Genomic DNA, 19146 nt, shown 5'->3' on the forward strand with positions numbered 1-19146 from the left:
TCCATACAATCCAATCCAGTAGACATATACACTCTTGGAACTCCACTGTCATGCATTTCCGCCGACTCCTTCTCGACCAAAGCACGGCTGAATTTCATGAACAATCCCTCTTGCACAGTTCCAGAATCATGTCTATCCGACTTCTCTGCTACTGAAACTACAGATACTTGCGTTACTTCTTCTTCAACTTATCACTACCTAGACAGTCATGAGGTTCCTCTCTCGGAATCAGAAGCACGCCCTAAATTATATCCTTTACAATATCAGTGCCCTCACTATCCTAAAACCTCTCCTCTAAACACGATAACATGTCATTATACCCTCATACCCACTCCCTCAACCTACCCAAACACCCTTCCATCCACCCTTAGTACCCCTATTTCCTCGAAATCCTTGCCAACCTGTCCCAAAACGCCCTTGAGAACTAGACAACCGAGAAGCATTGAGAACTCAAGCTGTGAAGAGATTATTAGTGAAGTGACACACATTTTACCCAGCAAGCTGACTGTGCGAGAGAAAAGGTCGTTCTCAAAAAGTGATGGCAATAGGAGATCTCATGCTGGTAATCAAAGTTCTTCTTGGAGAAGATGGAGATGGACTATGCAATGGAGCCTGAGATGGAGCTTAAGCGAGAGAGTGATAAGGGTGTTTCTTCTTCTTCTTGCCTTCGCCACTTCCAGTTCCGCCACCTACAAATTAAAACGTGAGTATTCACAGGTTATAAACATGCACTTTAATTTGGTAGAGATATGCATCCTTGCTCAGGTTATTTTTTCATGTAGTTCATGGCAGAATACGACAGTACTAACACCCTATATCCTCTCCATAGCACTTATCTGTGAGCAGCATTTTATTCAATTGTTAATCTTTTATCATAGTTCAACATTCAAGTTGGAGAAATTGCACTTTAGACCATGTTAAAAGGTACAGAGTATAACGAGACTTAATGTAAGCTAATAATACTTTTTGAGATCTGCTTGTCCTTTTTTTGCATACGATTCAGACAGTATATACCACAAGACCTGTAGGGTGCACTGAGGACTTAATAAATGGAGTGAGGTAGAGCATAAAACAAAAAAATAAATATATAAAAAATGTGTCTATGAGTAAGTATAGATGTACTTTTAAAATGTGTGATACAAGGCAACTATAAATGCATACTCATTCCACGAAGTGTGTCATTAACGTTCTCTTCCAATACTAGTTTCTGTACTGTTGATTACTGCACCCAGGCCTTGGCATCACAGGTCATGATGAACCGAAGTGTAGCATTAAACTGGTTTAATTATTAGCTTGAATAAATTTATTTCGTTTGCGACTCTTCAATCACATTAATCACATTAACTTGTTGTAATGTATAGTATAAAAGAGTCAGTCACCAGTATTAATCTGGCGAACAAAGAAATTAGTAAATAAATTAAGAAACAAATATATATATATGAACAGACAAGAGACTGGACTCTTAACATGCCTGAGGTGTAAGTCTTACCGGCTGGTGATAAAGTGTGTGGATAAAATATGCAGAATCGTTGTATGAATCTGTTAGGATCTTTGATGCTTGTAAAACAAATTCTTTAGGCACCAAAGGTAAACAGAACGCTCCCTTTATCCCTGACCATCCTGGAGAGAGTTCTGATGTTCGTGAACTTTTCTTGACTTCTGATCCTTCCAATTACTCTATTAATCTTTTTATCTACATTGAGCTTCTCTGGCCCCAGTCTTATCACCATAACCTGCTCTGATATTCCAGTAGGGTCTGTGGACCCTCCCACGAAGTGGTGGCTATGCTTCTTGGAGCTGGTGATTGGGAGGGCTTCTTTGGTTTTCCTTGGAATAATAACTCCTTGTATGGCCATGAGCCATTTGAGTATGTCTTGCATATTACAAAGGTTACTCTTTCGGGGAAGGAAACATATATTCTCTTCTTATATTCTTTGACTCATGCCCCCCTTCCCTCCCGAAAAAAAGGAAGTCGGTTTAATCACTCTTGCTTTAATGCTGTCCACAACAGTTTGGAGGTCTACAAAAGGTACTGGTGGCAACCCACAACTGTATCCCATCTTTGTATTCTGCCCTGAACCGTACTAAGTCTGTTCTCCGCTATTAAGAATAATTCCCATTTTCTAAATCCTCCAAATTCTTTGATTCAGTTTCTTCATTTTCCTTCTGGTATCCTGTCAAAACCTTTCTAATAACTTAGCATCATCCTACTTCCCTCCGCTTTTCTTCTATGATGGCTCTGTAACAACTTCTTCCATTGAAGAGGCTAAACCCTTTGCTCAGACTTTCTCCATTTCTAGTGCTGTTCTTCCATCTCTTCTCCCCTCTGACTTCCTCATAACTAACATTATAATTTATTTTGTCAATGTACTTATGCCCCCACTGGCCTCGGTGCTGACCAGATAAAGAGGCCTGATGGGGTCCCTCCTATCAAAAACTGTGCTTACACCTTAGGAAACTCTTGCACCTTTGTGTGCCGAACTGTACCTTTCCTTCTTGCTGGAAGTTTGCTCTTATTCATTCTCTCCCGAAGTTGGGTGGCCTTTCCCTTCCATATAATTATCACCCAATTCCATTGACATCTATTTCCAAAGTTTTCGAATCTATTCCCACACAAAAAATTGTAAAGCACCTTTCCTATCGTAACCTTTCCAATAGACGAGTTTCCAGTTCTGGTTAAACGTGACAAGTGCACTCTGCCATGTATTTAGAAGCTTACGGTATACATATTTTTTAAATTACTTGATTAGTTGCACTGATCAAGCCGTGATAACTTCAATTCTTTGCGGCTGGAAGGAAGCAGCTGCCATTTTGGTGATGATGTCAGTATTCATACTGCAAACGACGCTCCAATCCATCACACAAGACTTTACCATTAAGAGTGACAATAGTTAAGATATTTACCGACATGGCCATCATAGATCCAATCTACCCTCTTCAGGTATGTTGTGAAGGAATACTTTTCATGGTGTGAATGGGTGGTCCTTGTTAGATAAGTAAACTGCAGTGAAATCGAATAGAAGCAGCTAACAGCTACCATTGTTTATGCCATTCTTGAGCTGTGCTTGTATCTCATAAGTGGAAAGTGTTTAATGTATGCCATACAGTATCATTTGTATGAGTTTACACTGGTAATATGCTTGTGAATGTTTATTATTTACCCTCGTCATTATTAGTTTTCTGATAGAACAGTTCCAATGAATGCTCTGAACTTGAAGGACATAGAAGTACCTTTAGGAGAGTGCAACAAAATACTGAAAGAGTGCTCATTTACCCACTTTTATTTGGTAACTATTATAGTTTTTAACACCATGTAGGTTTATACACACCTATTTATCTGAAATCTGGTCAAATTTTTGTGTTTAATATAACTCTTCTTAACCCCTAACTACCGGGTATCATCTATACACATCACAGTTGGGGTGCTACATAGCCGCCAGGTAGCGGCTATACACGCAAGTGTCTTCCCGCCACCATTTGAACTGGCCGCCATTTCTTCTTGCCACCAAAGGGTAGGGAGGGAGTCCCTCCATAGTACACAGGCAAGAGTCAGTGTGTCCTGTACTTTTGTCAGGTGTTCAGCTATGTCTTTAGGTTCCTATCTGTCTGATTCCATCCATGCCGCCTGTAGCCAATTGCATCATCCACCTCTGCCAAGCCTCCCCTGCCAAGCTTCTTTCCAAGGATACTAGAAAAGGGCTTTGTGATAGTGCCATGAGGCATGCCTTGAATGCAACAGTATCTAGTTTATCAAGTAGTGAAGTTATTATGTTGAGAGCAAAGCCATAGTCAGAGTCGCGGACAAAAGCACGAACACGTCCTGTTCCCACACCAAAAATGAGTTATCTTCCTCATGTCATTACTTATCAACTCAATGACCTACAAACCTGGAGATACTTTCATCTGCAAGAGAAAGAGTTGGTGAGTAAAATGTTCATTAATTCATTTCCCTAAGTGCTATACTTTCTGAAATATTAAGTCTGAAACAAGCAATTGTCAGCAGTTTCTGAGAAATTACCCATAGCGAGGTGATGACTGCGTTAAATTTAGGAAGACGTTTGAGGATTTTTTAAAAATTGACCGGCAACTCGTCTATTTCCAGTATGGGTTCTGCCAGAGATGGGTCATAGGTGATTTTCTCACCATTTCAGAATCTTGGCTATCTCTTTTCATGACTTTGGTAAAAGCTATTCCACTCCACTAGCATCTTAAAGGCATTCGACTGAGTATGGAAAAAATCTTTAATTTCCAAACTTCCTGCATGTGGTTTATCGCCTTCTGTCAGTGCATTCAACTCTAGCTTCCTTTCTGGTCTTCTATAGATACCGTTAGGAGGACACCGATCTTCTCCCATAACTGTCAGTAGTGGTATTTCTCAGACTTCTGTCCAATCATTCGTCCAGTCATTAACTCTCTTCTTTCTTTTTATAAATGACTTTCTAAGCTGTACATCTGAGCAAATCCATTGTAACTCTGATGATTTCACACTTCACCTTTCCATCTACTTCTCACAGCACTTCAACAAACATGGGATGAGGGTATGGCACACCTAATTTCTAACTTGGCTTACATCTCTGATTGAGGTGAAAGTACCCATGTTTCTAATGCATCCAAAACTCAATTCCACATGTTTTGACCCACTAATATCTTCCACAGGAGTATCATTTAACATTCGACAACAATGAGTTCAGTCATCTTTAACAGAATTCCAAGCTTAACTATGGTAGGTTACCAGGTATCGCCAACCAGCTACTTGACGTGTAGCGGCTTCATACATCTGCAGGAGTACTGTTGCGGACACCCGATCCTGACCCACTTAATGAACCTCGTAACTTGTAACGATGATCCTTGTTGGCTGCTGTATGTTTTGATGTACCGTAGTTAATATGGAAAATGGAATCATCGTTGACAAATATATACTACAGTATGCACATTTGTTACAAAATTAGTCATACTAGTGTTCTTTACAAGCTTATTTTCTTAAAAGTTTAATAGATTTTTATTAGAAAGAAAACATACCAGATTTGGTAGTATCTTTCCCCAGGCTAACCACACAGTATCATAAGGCCAGCAGAAATAATATCTTTGTTCGTTGGAATTCAAGAGGTTTTGCTTAACCCATTGCATCTGGCATATATTTCCGCCAACCCTTCTCTCAACTGGGCTTTCCTGAGAAAATTGTCTCTTTTTAAACCTTCATATATCAGCTGATACTACACCAAAAATAACAAATTAGGTGTCATAATACTCACCAATCCATCGACTTCAATCTGATTGCCTCACATGATCCATGAAGTGAGTGTAGGGAGAGTGACTGAGGAAAGGGGGCATTTTGTTGTTGTTTTTATTCACGTGTCTGTATATATGGCAGAGGTGTGGTGACACAACTAAGGCTTAGACTAGCCCTCCAGAGTAATAACACTTCCAGAAAACTGCAGTCCACCACAAACACTATTTCCATGTATATTTTCCAAAATTGTGGCATGATTGCTGCTGCAATTCAGGTAAGCATAGCAACAACCTTGAGGCAGGATGGCTCATGTACAGTCACTCATAAAAGAAAAGACTCCCCCTGGGCGAGAGGCCTTATAACTGTCTGCTCTTAATTTTGGTAACAGTGCACCTAATGTCAGGGATAGGGAGGGTGAGGAGTAGTGTTTGTTGGGGGGAGCTGATCTGCACGAAACACTGCATCACTCCATATTTTGATTCATTCACGCACATATTAGGAGGGACCTGTAATGTTACACCTGTGCACAAAAAATACCACCACAATACTACAAGTTCATTTCTAATGTGGCTATAGACACGTGAAACATAAATGCACTGTTTTAGTAAGATTTAGATACAGTAGTTTAGGAATACAGTAACATTAAAAACAACACCCATAAGTAATGTTTAAATTTTACCCATTGTTAACAGTGAAAGGGATACTTATAAGTTGAGCAAAATTACATAATATTTTACTTTCCCAACTAATATATATATACAGTAGACTGTAGCATCAGTCGAGCAGGGCAGTACTCCCAAGGGGGATGGATAGCTGATGACAGGGAGAGCTGGAGCTCCCGTTTCATCAGCCCTTGGGACTAGTTCCTGACCATCACCCTTTGCTGAACTTTTTCAGTGTTTCATTTACACAGTGAGTAGGTCAGCATGTTCTCCAATACAAGTTTCTCTAACTCTCAACACCAATCTACGAACACAGAACACACTACACTACCTTTTCCAAAATTAAAAAAAGTAAAATGGCGACAAATAATCATGCCTTGGAGTCCCGGGGGGAGGGAGGACCATAAATGCCCCCACCATCCGCCCCTCTCCCGGTGATGACTCTACATGCCTGGGACCATTGTTTGACTTACTTCTCCATTTCTGCAACATTAGCGGCCTTTCCTCAAACTTTCTCTCTGTTGAACATCACCCCTCCACCTCTAAACCTCTCCTTAACAGAGACTCAGCTGTCTGTGGCAACTGACAGCAAACCCTTTCCTATATCCTCCTACTTTCTCTATACTCATTTCAAAGCCAAAGGTGGCTGTTGTGTATATGTACGCAACGACCTATTTTGCTTTTGTGTTCCTGAACTTGATTCTTCTAAATTCTCTACTCTCTGGCTTCGCTTTCCTGTCATTCTCTGACTAAATATATCTGCGCTGTTTACTTATCTCCTAATTCTACTGACTATCAAAAATTCTTTGACTATCTTACTTCTACGATGGGACACATTCTATCCATTTCTCCTTTCTCTGAAATCTCCATTCTAGGAGATTTCAATGTTCACCACCACATTTGGCTCTCCCCTCCTTTCACTGATCCACCTGGTGAACAAGCCTACATCTTTTCCGTCCTAAATGACCTGAGCACCTTGTACAGAACCCTACCTGTATCCCTGACCACATTGGCGAGAACTCCAACATACTTGACCTCTTCCTTACAACTACTCCTTGTCCTTATACTGTTTACCTTTTCTTTCCGCTGGGCTCCTCCGATCACTACCTTATTACCTTAACCTGTCCTAATGCTCCGGTATGGCCTGTGGATCATCCAAGGAAATGTCGTCTGTGGCACTTTGGAGCTGCGGATTGGGAGGCCTTCAGGCAGTACTTCTTTGATTCTCCCTGGAATGATTATTGCTTCCATGGCCGGGAGCCACCTGAGTGTGCCTTGCACATTACGGATGTTATTCTCTCGGGCATGGAAGCATACTTTCCTTTCTCATATCCTTTGACTGATGCAAGAAAGCATTTGTTTAATCACACTTGTTCTAATGCTATCTGCAACAAGGAGAGGGCTTATAAAAGGTACCAGAGCCAACTCACCCCTGAATCACATCTTTTTTATGTTTCTACCTGGAGTCGTGCTAAGGCTGTTCTTCACTCTGCAAAAAATAATTTCATCCGTACTAAATGCTCTCAACTCTCCAACTCGAATTCTTCCCGCTCCTTCTGGCACCTTGCCATAAATCTTTCTAACAACTTTACCTCAACATCCTTCCCTCCTCTTTTCTACCCTGATGGCTCTGTAGCTATTTCTTCTACTGATAAAGCAGATCTCTTTGCTCAGACTTTCTCCTCCAATTCCATCTAAGACAGTTCCGGTGCTGTTCCTCCATCACTTCCCCCCTCTGACTTCCTCATGGCTGACAATAAATTTCTTCAGCTGATATATTTTCTGCCATCACTGGCCTCAGTACTAACAAGGCATATGGCCCTGATGGAGTCCCTCCTGTTGTCCTCAAGAACTGTGCATCTGTGCTTACACCCTGCCAAGGTAAACTCTTTCACCTTTGTCTTTCAATTTGTACTCGTACCTTTCCTTCTAGGTGGAAGTTTGCTCTCATTCAGCCAGTCCCAAAGAAGGGTGACCATTCACATCCCTCCAACTATTGTGCAATTGCTTTAACATCCTGTGTCTCAAATGTTTTCGAGTCTGTTCTTAACAGAAAAATTTTAAAGCATTTTTCCTATCACAACCCTCTTTCTAATCGTCAGTATGGGTTCCGTCAGGGACACTCCACTGGCAATCTTCTCACCTTCCTTTCAGACTCCTGGTCATCCTCCTTTCGGGACTTTGGTGAAAGCTTTGCATTGCACTTGACATCTGATAGGCTTTCGATCGAGTCTGGCATAAATCTTTAATTTCCAAACTGCCTTCTTACGGTTTCTATCCTTCTATCTGTGGCTTCATCTCTAGCTTCCTTTCTGGTCGTTCTATAGCTGCTGTTGTAGACGGTCATCGTTCTTCTCCTAGATCTATCAACAGTGATGTTCCTCAGGGGTCTGTCCTATCACCAACTCTCTTTTATTCATCAATGATCTGCTAAGCTGTACATCTAACCCTATCCACTCGTACACTGATCATTCCGTCCTTCACCTTTCCATTTGATTTCCGCAACGTCCATCTCAGCAGTTACTTCAACAAACAAGGGATGAGGCTATGGCACACCTAATGTCTGACTTGGCTTGCATCTCTGACAGGGGTAAAAATAATCTTGTTGTTTTTAATGCATTAAAGACTTAGTTTTTACACCTATCAACCCGTGAAAATCTTCCACTGGAGTACCCAATAAAGTTTAATAATATCCAGCTGAATCCTGCATCATCCTTGAACATGCTTGGGGTTTCATGTGCCCGGGACTTATCTTGGAAGGATCATATTACATGTCTTGTAAAATCTGCTTCCAAGGGATTAGGTGTGCTAAGCCGACTCCGTGCCTTCTTTACCCTTGCACAGTTGTTGACTTTATACACGGGTTTTATTCGCCCCTGTTTAGAGTACAACTCTCATGTGTGGGGAGGCTCCCCACATACAGCTCTTCTCAATAGGGTGGAGTCAAAGACTTTTCATCTCATCAACCCTCCTCCTCTTACTGGCTCTCCTCAACCTCTGTCTCTTCAGCGCACTGTTGCATCTTTATCTCTTTTCTGTCGCTACCTCAATGGTCACTGCTCCTCTGAACTGTCTGCTTGCATCCCTAGACATCTACGACAAGTGCGTATTGTTTTCACTTGGTTTGTCATTTTGTTTTGTTGTCTGTCTGTCTGTTAACAACTTTACACAAAAACTACTGATGTGATTTTGACTAAAAGCACAGCGATGATGAGCTATGATCTGATCAACTGATTAAATTTGTGGCCAAATTGAGCCAAGGCCCAGGCTGTAGGCCCAAAAAATGGAAAAAAAAAAAAAAAACATAACTCCTTTCAAATTCGTCATATCGACATGAAAAGTGCATGATTCAAATCTGCATCCTATAACATGCCTCATTACATCTTTAACTAGATATCCTGTTGTATTTATACGTCAGTACTAAAATGACTGCAGCAGACGGGTTTACTGTGCCTTAGCACTGCTTCATGTATTATGTTTAGGATGATAATTTTCATAATGAGAGGGTTAAAATCATCTCTAGTTACTCATCTACTACAACTGTATTTTTATTTATGAGGTTCGGAAATTGTCTAAAGGAATGAGTGGGACATATAAAATTGTAGTTATAGTAAAAATAAAATATAATTATTTGTTACTTTTATTAGTATCTGTCCGTTCTCCCCTTTGGGGCTAAGATGCGAATGAATGTGTTTGAATGGATGAGTAAATGGAGAGTGAGTCGTCCTGTCTCGGCTACCTCCCTTTCCTTGGGGGAAGCAGCCTAGGTATATAGATAGATAGAGATTAGTATATTATTATGTTTATACTACAAAACAAGGGTGAATCCTTCACAATGAATTATTACACTTCACAGCTCACACTTGACAAGTTGACACATCAGTCCACCTCTCTTCCTCGTTCTAACCTCCTCAGTCCTCACTCCTTAGTCACAGTCAGACTCTTCCAACAACTGAGACAACTCCAACATATAGTAAATCTGTCTATCTATATCGATACCGCACTGGGAAAGGTGGTCGTCTGTAAGGAAAATGGTAAAATTATGTTCAGTTTCCCTTCGTATGTTTCTACCTAATGATATTTGTTGAGATTGAATTACTGGCACTGGCAATGCTATAAATCTGACAAATTTTAAATTTAGACTGAAGGTCATATTCTAGGTGAACTGGGAGGCTTTGTAGTACATCTTTGCACTATTCATCTTGTTATTGGCTTGTATGCTAAACAAATCTTTCCAGTATCGATGTAGATACATCAGTAGCATACATTATAACGTCCAAGAATCTGGAAAATAAATTGATCTTGAATTAGGCTTTATATTTTTCTCTGTTTATTTGGGGATAAAACATCTATGCTGGCTTTTATCCTTGTACTCCTATTCATATTTCTTATCCTCTCCCCAGAAAGCATGTTCAGTATATCATTAAGATAATGTAGTGAGGAACCCTCCAATGTAAAGTAGAATACGACTTGCTGTGACGATTTTATGCTTTATTATTTAATCGCGAGTAAGAACGTTGCCCCCTCCTGGCATATACCCATTTTCATTCCTTTCCTGAGAGATTGGTATGAAGCCAGTGAATATCAAAAAGTGATGAATCTGATCTTCAGCACTCTCTCTCTCTCTCTCTCTCTCTCTCTCTCTCTCTCTCTCTCTCTCTCTCTCTCTCTCTCTCTCTCTCTCTCTCTCTCATTTTGAGGAAATCGTAAAATTATCATACAAAATGAACGATAATGAAAAATGCTATTGTACTGTACAGTTGGCTCCACTTCCGAGTTTATCACTTACCGTTGCCAATCCTGTCTGCTTGTGTGCGTGAACCCTAGAACACCAACTCAAGGATTCGAAGCAGCACTTAGTAAGTCTGTGGGGGTAGGGAGAAGGAAGTCGCTGGGGAAGGGACAAGGGAGGAGGCAGGGAATGAAAGTGACGGAGTATGGGGGAGCAGGGGAGGTAGGGGAGTACGAAGGTTGGGAGTAGCTTTAGTTTGATGTATCATGCATAAGAGTATTTACCTCCTGAACGCATGCTAATTAAAGAACGTTTTTCACTGTTTCTACAGTAATTCAATTATGAATATATCGATGCTTCGACATACGTGTACTGAATAAATAATAAAGCTCGAGACTAGCCTTGTGTGTGCTGAGAATGTAGCCTTTCGTTTCCCTTCTCACACTTGCAGTGTTTCATAAAACAGTCGTCCTTCTACATAAACTAAGAAAACTTAGGCCACCCATGTAAGCGTGTGTATATTTGGGTATAATATAGCGCTGAATGAAACCCTTGTTGAATGCAGGCAGTACTGCCATACACAGTCTACCTAATTTGGGTGCTACTCTCACAACCGTTCGACCTCACTACCAAATACCAACTCACTGTCATATTCACATAACAGATTGATTAGTATTTTGTAAGGCTAAAACAGCAGATTATGATTATATACCAAAGGATAAATAGACAAATTAAATAAATAGACTACAGTCCCCTTTAATTACAATGAACCAGGATTTCTATTGTGTTGTAACAAGTGCTTTGATTAATATTTTCTTCATAGGAGGAAACTAATTTGAAATACTTCGCAACAATAGCCAGATAACGAAATAAAAATGAAGAATATTTTGTCGTGTGTGTGTGTGTGTGTGTGTGTGTGTGTGTGTGTGTGTGTGTGTGTGTGTGTGTGTGTGTTATTTGCTAACGAAATTTACATAATTATTACTAGCTAATGATACTTTACACTCATAAGATGGTGTGAGTAAATAGTGTGAGTAAAAGAAAAAGTGTCATTTGACTCATACTAAATAATGTGCTGTATTTTCAGCTGAGCTTTCAGATATTTAGCAAGCAATACTATATTTTTTACATTACTCTCTCTCTCTCTCTCTCTCTCTCTCTCTCTTCGATGAGAGACCATCCCTGCTCGTCTCCGCTTGGGTCATAACCGCCTTACTCATGGTCATTTAATGTGTCATGACCCTCCACCACTCTGTTGCCACTGTCACAGCCCCACAACTGTCCGTCAGCTTTCCCTTGACTGCACGTCTACTCACCGCCCACCTCTCTGTTTTTCCCCTCCTCTCCTCACTACAACGGACCACCACTTCTTACTGATTTCGCAAGTGACTGTCCCACTGTTTCTGTTTCTAATGTCATTGCTTTTATTACTGTTGTTCACATTCTTCACTGAATATCGTTATCCCCCATGCTCCATGCTACCTTAGTGCCATGTAGCCATGTTTTGGCATGGTGATAGTTCTTCATTTGTCATTCATTCATTCATTCATTCTCTCTCTCTCTCTCTCTCTCTCTCTCTCTCTCTCTCTCTCTCTCTCTCTCTCAACCATGTAACACAGTACTTAAACTACTAAACTCATTATTATCGTCACTGCTATAAAAAGAAATACATAAGATGGAAATACTAGAGTAAGGCTTAGCTTGTGACGCGTAGGCTATTGTTATGAATAGATGGATTTTATGAACCAGGAAATCAATATCTTCCTATTTTATTAACGAGGCATTGAATAATTCAGGATGAGAAACACTCGTAAAATACAATATTTATTTTCTTACACAATACCAATAAGTATGCATAGGTCACATCATCCTTCCAGCTAGAAGTACCACCACCGATTCCTTGCATGACGCCATGTCCCAGAAAAAAAAAAAAAATGAAATAAAGCATTTCAACGTTTCACAGAAGAGGTTTCACACCTTTCCATCTCCTTCCTCTTCCTGCATTCGTATTATTCTTAGTTTTCCGACATGCTTGTCTGCCTTCTCAAGTCCACGGTGCAGTAATCAAAATATAATATGAAATGAATCCTACTTTCCTTCTAAAGTGGCTAATAAGGTGAATAGACGTAAACCATTTAATATTTCACTCGAATAGCACAGGACCCACATATAAGCACCAAATAGTGAGTAAATATTTTCATAATTAGGCAACTATGTCCTAAAAAGATTAAAAATGTTAATATCATCGCAAGTGATGGCATCTTACCTTAGAACCGAGTCCAGCCATCTTCTTTCTCGATTACCGCCCGCAATCGGGCCGGCAACAAGGCTCCGTGGTTCCTTACTACGTATGGTCTGGCCCGGAATAGTTCCCACTCGGCTTTTCCATGAGCCATCAACTCATCCGGTGTCCTCTTTCATGCAGGCTCATACGTATTAACGATAGAACCGCATAGATTCTCTATGGGATTCATATCGCAACCCTTGCTTGGGAAGTCGAGCAACTGCAAGCTGTCCTGCGAGAGGAACCACTGCTGGATGCGCCGGGCAGTATGGACAGGGCAGTGGTCCTGGACAAAATTATGGGACCAGGAGGAAACGGAAAACCCCTTTGCCTAAAGGATGGGAGAAAGAAATCCTCAAGAAGGCTCACATATTTTTCGGCAGTGAAGCGCCCCTGGATCTGGGTACCATCACCCACACCATGCACAATCGACCACCCCCAGATATTTATGGTGACTCGGCCATTCCTTGCCTCCTCATAAATATTTGATCGATCGGTTCATATCTGAAAGGAAACATACATCATATTTCACACTGCTGATATATATATATATATATATATATATATATATATATATATATATATATATATATATATATATATACTGTATATATATATATATATATATATATATATATATATATATATATATATATATATATATATATATATATATCATCTCTCATCAGCCGCTTTAGTGTCCACTTCAGGACCGGCCAATCCCAACCGAAGCGGGGACGATACAGCCAGTGAATCTCTACCAAGTGGCTTAGGCTGTCTGGTAGAGAGTGTATGTTGGGTGAGAAGTGCTTGTAAGTGTATTGTAGTGTTGGAGTGGCTTTGGATGTGTGTGTAGTCTGTGAACCAAGCGTAATCGACCCACGCAAGCCGACTGGGTGCAAGCATACTTTATAGTATGCAACACTGGTTCAACCACAGCATCCCTGATGTCCGTCAATGCAGTACGTGGCCAAAAGAACGCTCCCAAAGTTTATTACCCTGGCGGGCCGCGAACCCTCGTTCTTCGGTGTACGAAAACGCACACTTTACTACTATACCACAGAGGCTTCATATCTATCTATCTATCTATCTATATCTGTCTATCTGTCTATCTGTCTATATATATATCTATCTATCTATCTATCTATATCTATCTATCTATATCTATCTATCTCTCTCTCTATATATATATATAAAACAGACATTAGTTAGGTAACTGTGCACAATGAAGTGGCGGCATCATGGTAACCAGCATGCAGGTGGAAGGTTTGTGAGAAAGATACGGTTGGGGGAGAGAATGTCGGGGAGAGAGGAAGGGGGCACGATCACTTCCGTTCACAGCCTAGTAACATCATAAAAAAAAAGTGAGTGGTGAATCTCATGTCAGAAATCGTATATACATTGCATAATAATGTATAATAGTGTATACTGCAATTTTCTGACTTAACCACGTAAAATGTAATTTTTTCTCTACCAATGGCTGCTGGGGTATTGTCATCCATTAGCCATCAACCTTCTTCGGAGCAGCAGCGACCTACCATATTGTAGTCTGGCTACCCAGGACGGTTTATTACTCTGCATAAAAAAATTTAATGTAGTTCTGGCCTAATGCTTGATCTGATTATGTATTTTGAAATATCCCATTTCATTGATCATTAACATGAATACTGTACTGCATCAGTAAAGTGTAGAATAAAACTCCATCATTGCATTTGATAACACCATATTGCAGAACATCACCCCTGCTTATATAGAAGCTAAGTTATAGCTTTGCGTCTCTAGTCACTCGGCAGTTACTTAATATATATATTTTTTTTTTTTTGAGAGAGAGAGAGAGAGAGAGAGAGACAGACAGACAGAGACAGAGAGAGAGAGAGAGAGAGAGAGAGAGAGAGAGAGAGAGAGAGAGAGTTATAAGTCTCATGAATTCCCTCAATGCAGAGATACTTACAAGGTTTTGGCTAGAGTTCTAATAATGGCACATCCAACTGGGTTAGCTAAGCTTGTTCTTTACGTTTCATCAAACGTTAAAACCATGTTTCTATAATCTCATCTTAAAGCCACTCCCGCCCTTACTATCCCTTTACTTCCCCCGTTAGTTGTATTCCTCCCTCTCAACCATACCCCCCCCTCCCTTCCACACTGATATACCATTCCCCCTCCCTACTCCACCCTACCCCCAGCGACTATTTGGTGGTGTCTCGAATCATTGAGTTGGTGTTCCAGGGTTCACACATACAGGTGGACAGGATTGCCAACGCTAAGTGATAAACTCGGGAGTGGAGCAAACTGTTCAGTTGAGCAAGTAGAAAGTTCAAAAAAATATTGAGGTATATGGAGACATCTGGCAGTTCCTCGTAGTAAGTCCACGTATTTTCATGAATGAACTGCTCACAACATGGAGTCTGTGTAAAGTGGACCGTGCTAGGCTGAACTTTCGAATGGTGGTGAAGCAAATGTTCTCACCATATTATAAGTAAATCAAGGTTATTATTATTATTATTATTATTAATGTATGGAGAATACTTCAGTATTGCATGATCGAACGTGGAGTATAATGGAGTAATAAGCGACAACAATCTGTAAAACGTACCTGGCAACATAGCACAGAAGAGCAGCATGTCAGCTGGTAGTTTCGTTTATTCATAATATTCGAAGCAGTGGCACCGAAGTCTAGTGAATCAGATTTATAGATGTTGACCTCTACCGAAGAGAACCGGCAATGCTTTCTTTAACGAATGTAATATTGGTATTACATTTCATCAATTTCAAGGGTTATTATGCTCTATGACACATGCTATCTGTTAATATGTATAGGCAATAAATTAATGCTAAACTATTTGTTATCTTACTACCTTTCATATTTCACCAAATATATTGAAATAAGAAGAGAGAAGACTGTACTAAGCCAGTAAGACCTTGTAGCACAAGGGAGGAGGAAACGGAGAGGGACAGCAAGCACGAGGAAAAAAGAAAGAAACGAGGGACAGTTGACGAGCTGATTTTTTTTTTTTTTTTTTTTTTTGCATAATAATCATGGCGGTGCAACTGCCAGGGTCATATGCCGCCGTATAACAAAGAAGTAAAAAGTAAAAACAAAAAACAGAGGATAAACCACACAATCAAAAAGAAGAAATTCTAAATATCCTTAAGAAGTCCTGCCTTATTCACAAACGAGAGGGTTGCCCCTCCCAAGACACAGGCATCCTCCCCAAGCACAGAGGAAAGATGATACACACCACCATCTGTTTGGTGGTCAGAGAGGAACCGACGACGCAAATCCTCAAGACTAGGACACTCCACCAACAGGTGCCGAACAGTCAGGGGAACCAGACAGTCATCACAGAATGGAGGAGGAGCCCTCTCCATTAAAAAACCGTGAAAGAAACGGGTGTGGCCAATGCGGAGGCGGCACAAAGCAGTCTCCCATTGACGAGGGAAGCCCTGGTAACTGAATGAGCCCACCTTCTAGCAAATCGAGCACAACTTATTGGCACCTACAGCATCCCAATGCTCCTGCCAACAGCACCAAACTCTGAAGGCAATAAAGGAGCGCATATCTGCAGCAGGCAGACGATACAGAAGGGACTGTGCAAGAGGGGGACGAGCCGCTGCCGCCTTGGCCAGCTGATCAGCTCGTTCATTCCCTGCCACTCCTACATGAGCTGGAACCCAACAGAAATCTACACGACGTCCACGACGCCCTAAAAGGAAAAGCCACTCTAAAATGGATAAAACCAAAGGATGAGAGGGATTAAAAGACTCCATTTCAGAAAGAATACTTCGTGAGTCACTAAAAACAATAAAAGTAGTGTGGGGGAGAGTGAAGAGAATCTGAAGGGCAAATAAAATAGCAGTCAGCTCAGCCGTAAAAACAGAAGCAGTCACAGGGAGGCTCCCACCTCGACAGAAGGTGGGAAACACCACACCAAAGCCCACACCCGCATCAGACTTAGATCCATCAGTATAAACTGGTATGGAGTCCCCATGAGAAGAGGCATGCTCTAAAAACAGAGAAAATAAAACCTGAGAAGGAAGGGAGGCCTTACTGGATGAGAAGAAACGACAAAATGTCACCCTAGGGAGAAGCCAGTAGCCCACCCTCGGGACACGGTGGGAAGTGATCGGCACAGAAGGAACAGAGAAGCTAGACATAACTGACTGCACCCTGAAACCAAAGGGCTTTGGAAAGGATGGCCGAGTGGCAAAAATAGGTGACCGAGAATCTTGAGAGACCTTGACAAAGGGCACAGAGTCTGGGAGACGAGATAAGCCATACCAACATCGCATCAAAAGGGAAGAGCGGAGCAAGTCTAGAGGAAGGACACCAGCATCAGCCAACAAACTCGAAATCAGGGAAGATCGGAATGCCCCAGTGGCGAGACGAACACCAGCATGATGTATGGAATCTAAAATACGAAGCCGGGCTTCTGAGGCAGAGGAATAAACTTCACATCCATAATGAAGTTTGGATAAAATCAGAGACTGATGGAAGAGGAGGAGGGTCTTGCGATCAGCTCCCCAGTATGTGTGCGCTAAAACTTTCAAGAGACCCAATGTTCTGAGGCACTCAGCTTTTACGTACCTCAAATGAGGGACCCAAGTCAACCGGCTGTCAATAATTAGCCCTAAAAACCGGGTTTCCTTTAAACACGAAATACGACGCCCGTCTAAAAAAAGGTTTGGGTCAGGGTGGACTCCACCAATGCTGCAAAAATGCATGGCAACGGTCTTCTTGAAGGAAAATCGAAAACCTCGGTCATCAGTCCATCTAGAGACACGGTTGAGAGCCATCTGCATCCTCCTTTCTGCCATTGACATCCGTGAGGCAGTGACAGAGATTGATAAATCGTCAACATAGAGAGAGCCACGAACACCATCAGGGAGCACAGAAATAACGCTGTTAATTGCCACTGCGAAAAGGGTAACACTTAGTATGCTCCCTTGTGGCACACCATCCTCAAGGGGACGTGCGGTAGACAGCTCACTCCCGACTCGGACCCGAATAAAACGATTAGATAAAAACTCCCGGATAAAAGTGGGGAGTCGCCCATGGAGACCAAACTCATAAAGAGATTGTAATATACCATGACGCCAGGAAGTGTCGTACGCCTTCTCCAAATCAAAGAACACTGTGATATGATGCTGGTTAGTTGCAAAAGCCTGGCAGATGGAAGATTCTGAAGAAAGGAGAGCATCTGTGGTTGACCGCATCTTCCGAAACCCACACTGGACTGGAGACAAGTAACCACCCTTCTCTAAGTACCACATGAGCCAACTATTCACCATTTTTTCGAGGACCTTACAAAGGCAAGATGTCAGCGAGATAGGGCGATAATTAGTGGCCTGCAAGTGATCCTTACCTGGCTTAGGGATGGGGAGAACCACAGCAACACCCCATGAGGCTGGAAACCCACCAGTGCACCAAATTCTGTTATACAGTGACAACAGAAAATGAAGGGCTGCATCAGGCAAGTGGTGTAAGAAGGCATATGGGACATTCCAAGCCTGGAGACGAGTTGCGACACTGCGACAATGCCGTCTGAAGTTCAGAAGCAGAAAAAGCAACATTATACAACTCCTCCGCAGTAGATGGAAAACTAATGCCCAAAGATTCCAGGTGCCGTCGGCGGCGTGCCGACGGGGATTAGGTGTCCTTCCTAGAGACATTAGCAAAATGAGCTGCAAATATCTCGGCAACAGACGAAGAATGAGCCACCACCACACCTGCATGAGATAAAACAGGAGGAGAGGGAACGGGAAATTTCCCTGAAATCTTCCTCACCCGTTTCCACACTTTCATGAGAGGAGTCTGTGAAGAAATTGAAGAAACAAATGATGCCCAAGACTTCCTCCTAGCCTCCTTCATAACCCGCCGGGCATGAGCTCGGGCCCTCCTATATGCCGCTAAGTAACCAGGGTCACCTCAGTGACGACGAAGTCGGGAGAAAGCAGCACGTTTAGCCCGAACAGCAGAAGCACACTCATCGGTCCACCAGGAAACTGGACGGCAAGGAAAGTGACCAGCTGTTCTCGGAATACTCTGCAATGCCGCCGAGTGAAGTAAGTCTGTGAAATACTCAACAGCAGCATCAGTGCTGACAAAATCCTCCACACATCGGCTCGGGGAACACAGCTCCTCAAAAACCAGCCAGACTGCCCTATCCAAGCGCCAGCGGGGAAGACGACGCCGAGGCTCACTCTGTGTCGATCTTAATAAAACAGGGATGTGGTCACT

The 19146-nt window shown here is 41.8% G+C and overlaps 1 protein-coding gene across 1 annotated transcript in view; it reads left to right on the forward strand.

Moving 5' to 3' along the window:
• The first annotated feature begins 237 nt into the window (after positions 1-237).
• Positions 238-19146, forward strand: part of LOC145416298 (nephrin-like) — a 555234-nt gene continuing 536325 nt past the window's right edge. The window contains exon 1 of the mRNA XM_080285300.1: positions 238-703. Within this exon, the coding sequence (XP_080141426.1) occupies positions 601-703 (103 nt within the window). The 5' untranslated portion in view covers positions 238-600. The remainder of the gene's footprint in view (positions 704-19146) is intronic.

This window comes from Coenobita brevimanus, chromosome 105 (assembly GCF_032717465.1).
Source record: "Coenobita brevimanus isolate Jiangsu-jjx chromosome 105, ASM3271746v2, whole genome shotgun sequence".
NCBI classification, from domain to species: Eukaryota; Metazoa; Arthropoda; class Malacostraca; order Decapoda; family Coenobitidae; genus Coenobita; species Coenobita brevimanus.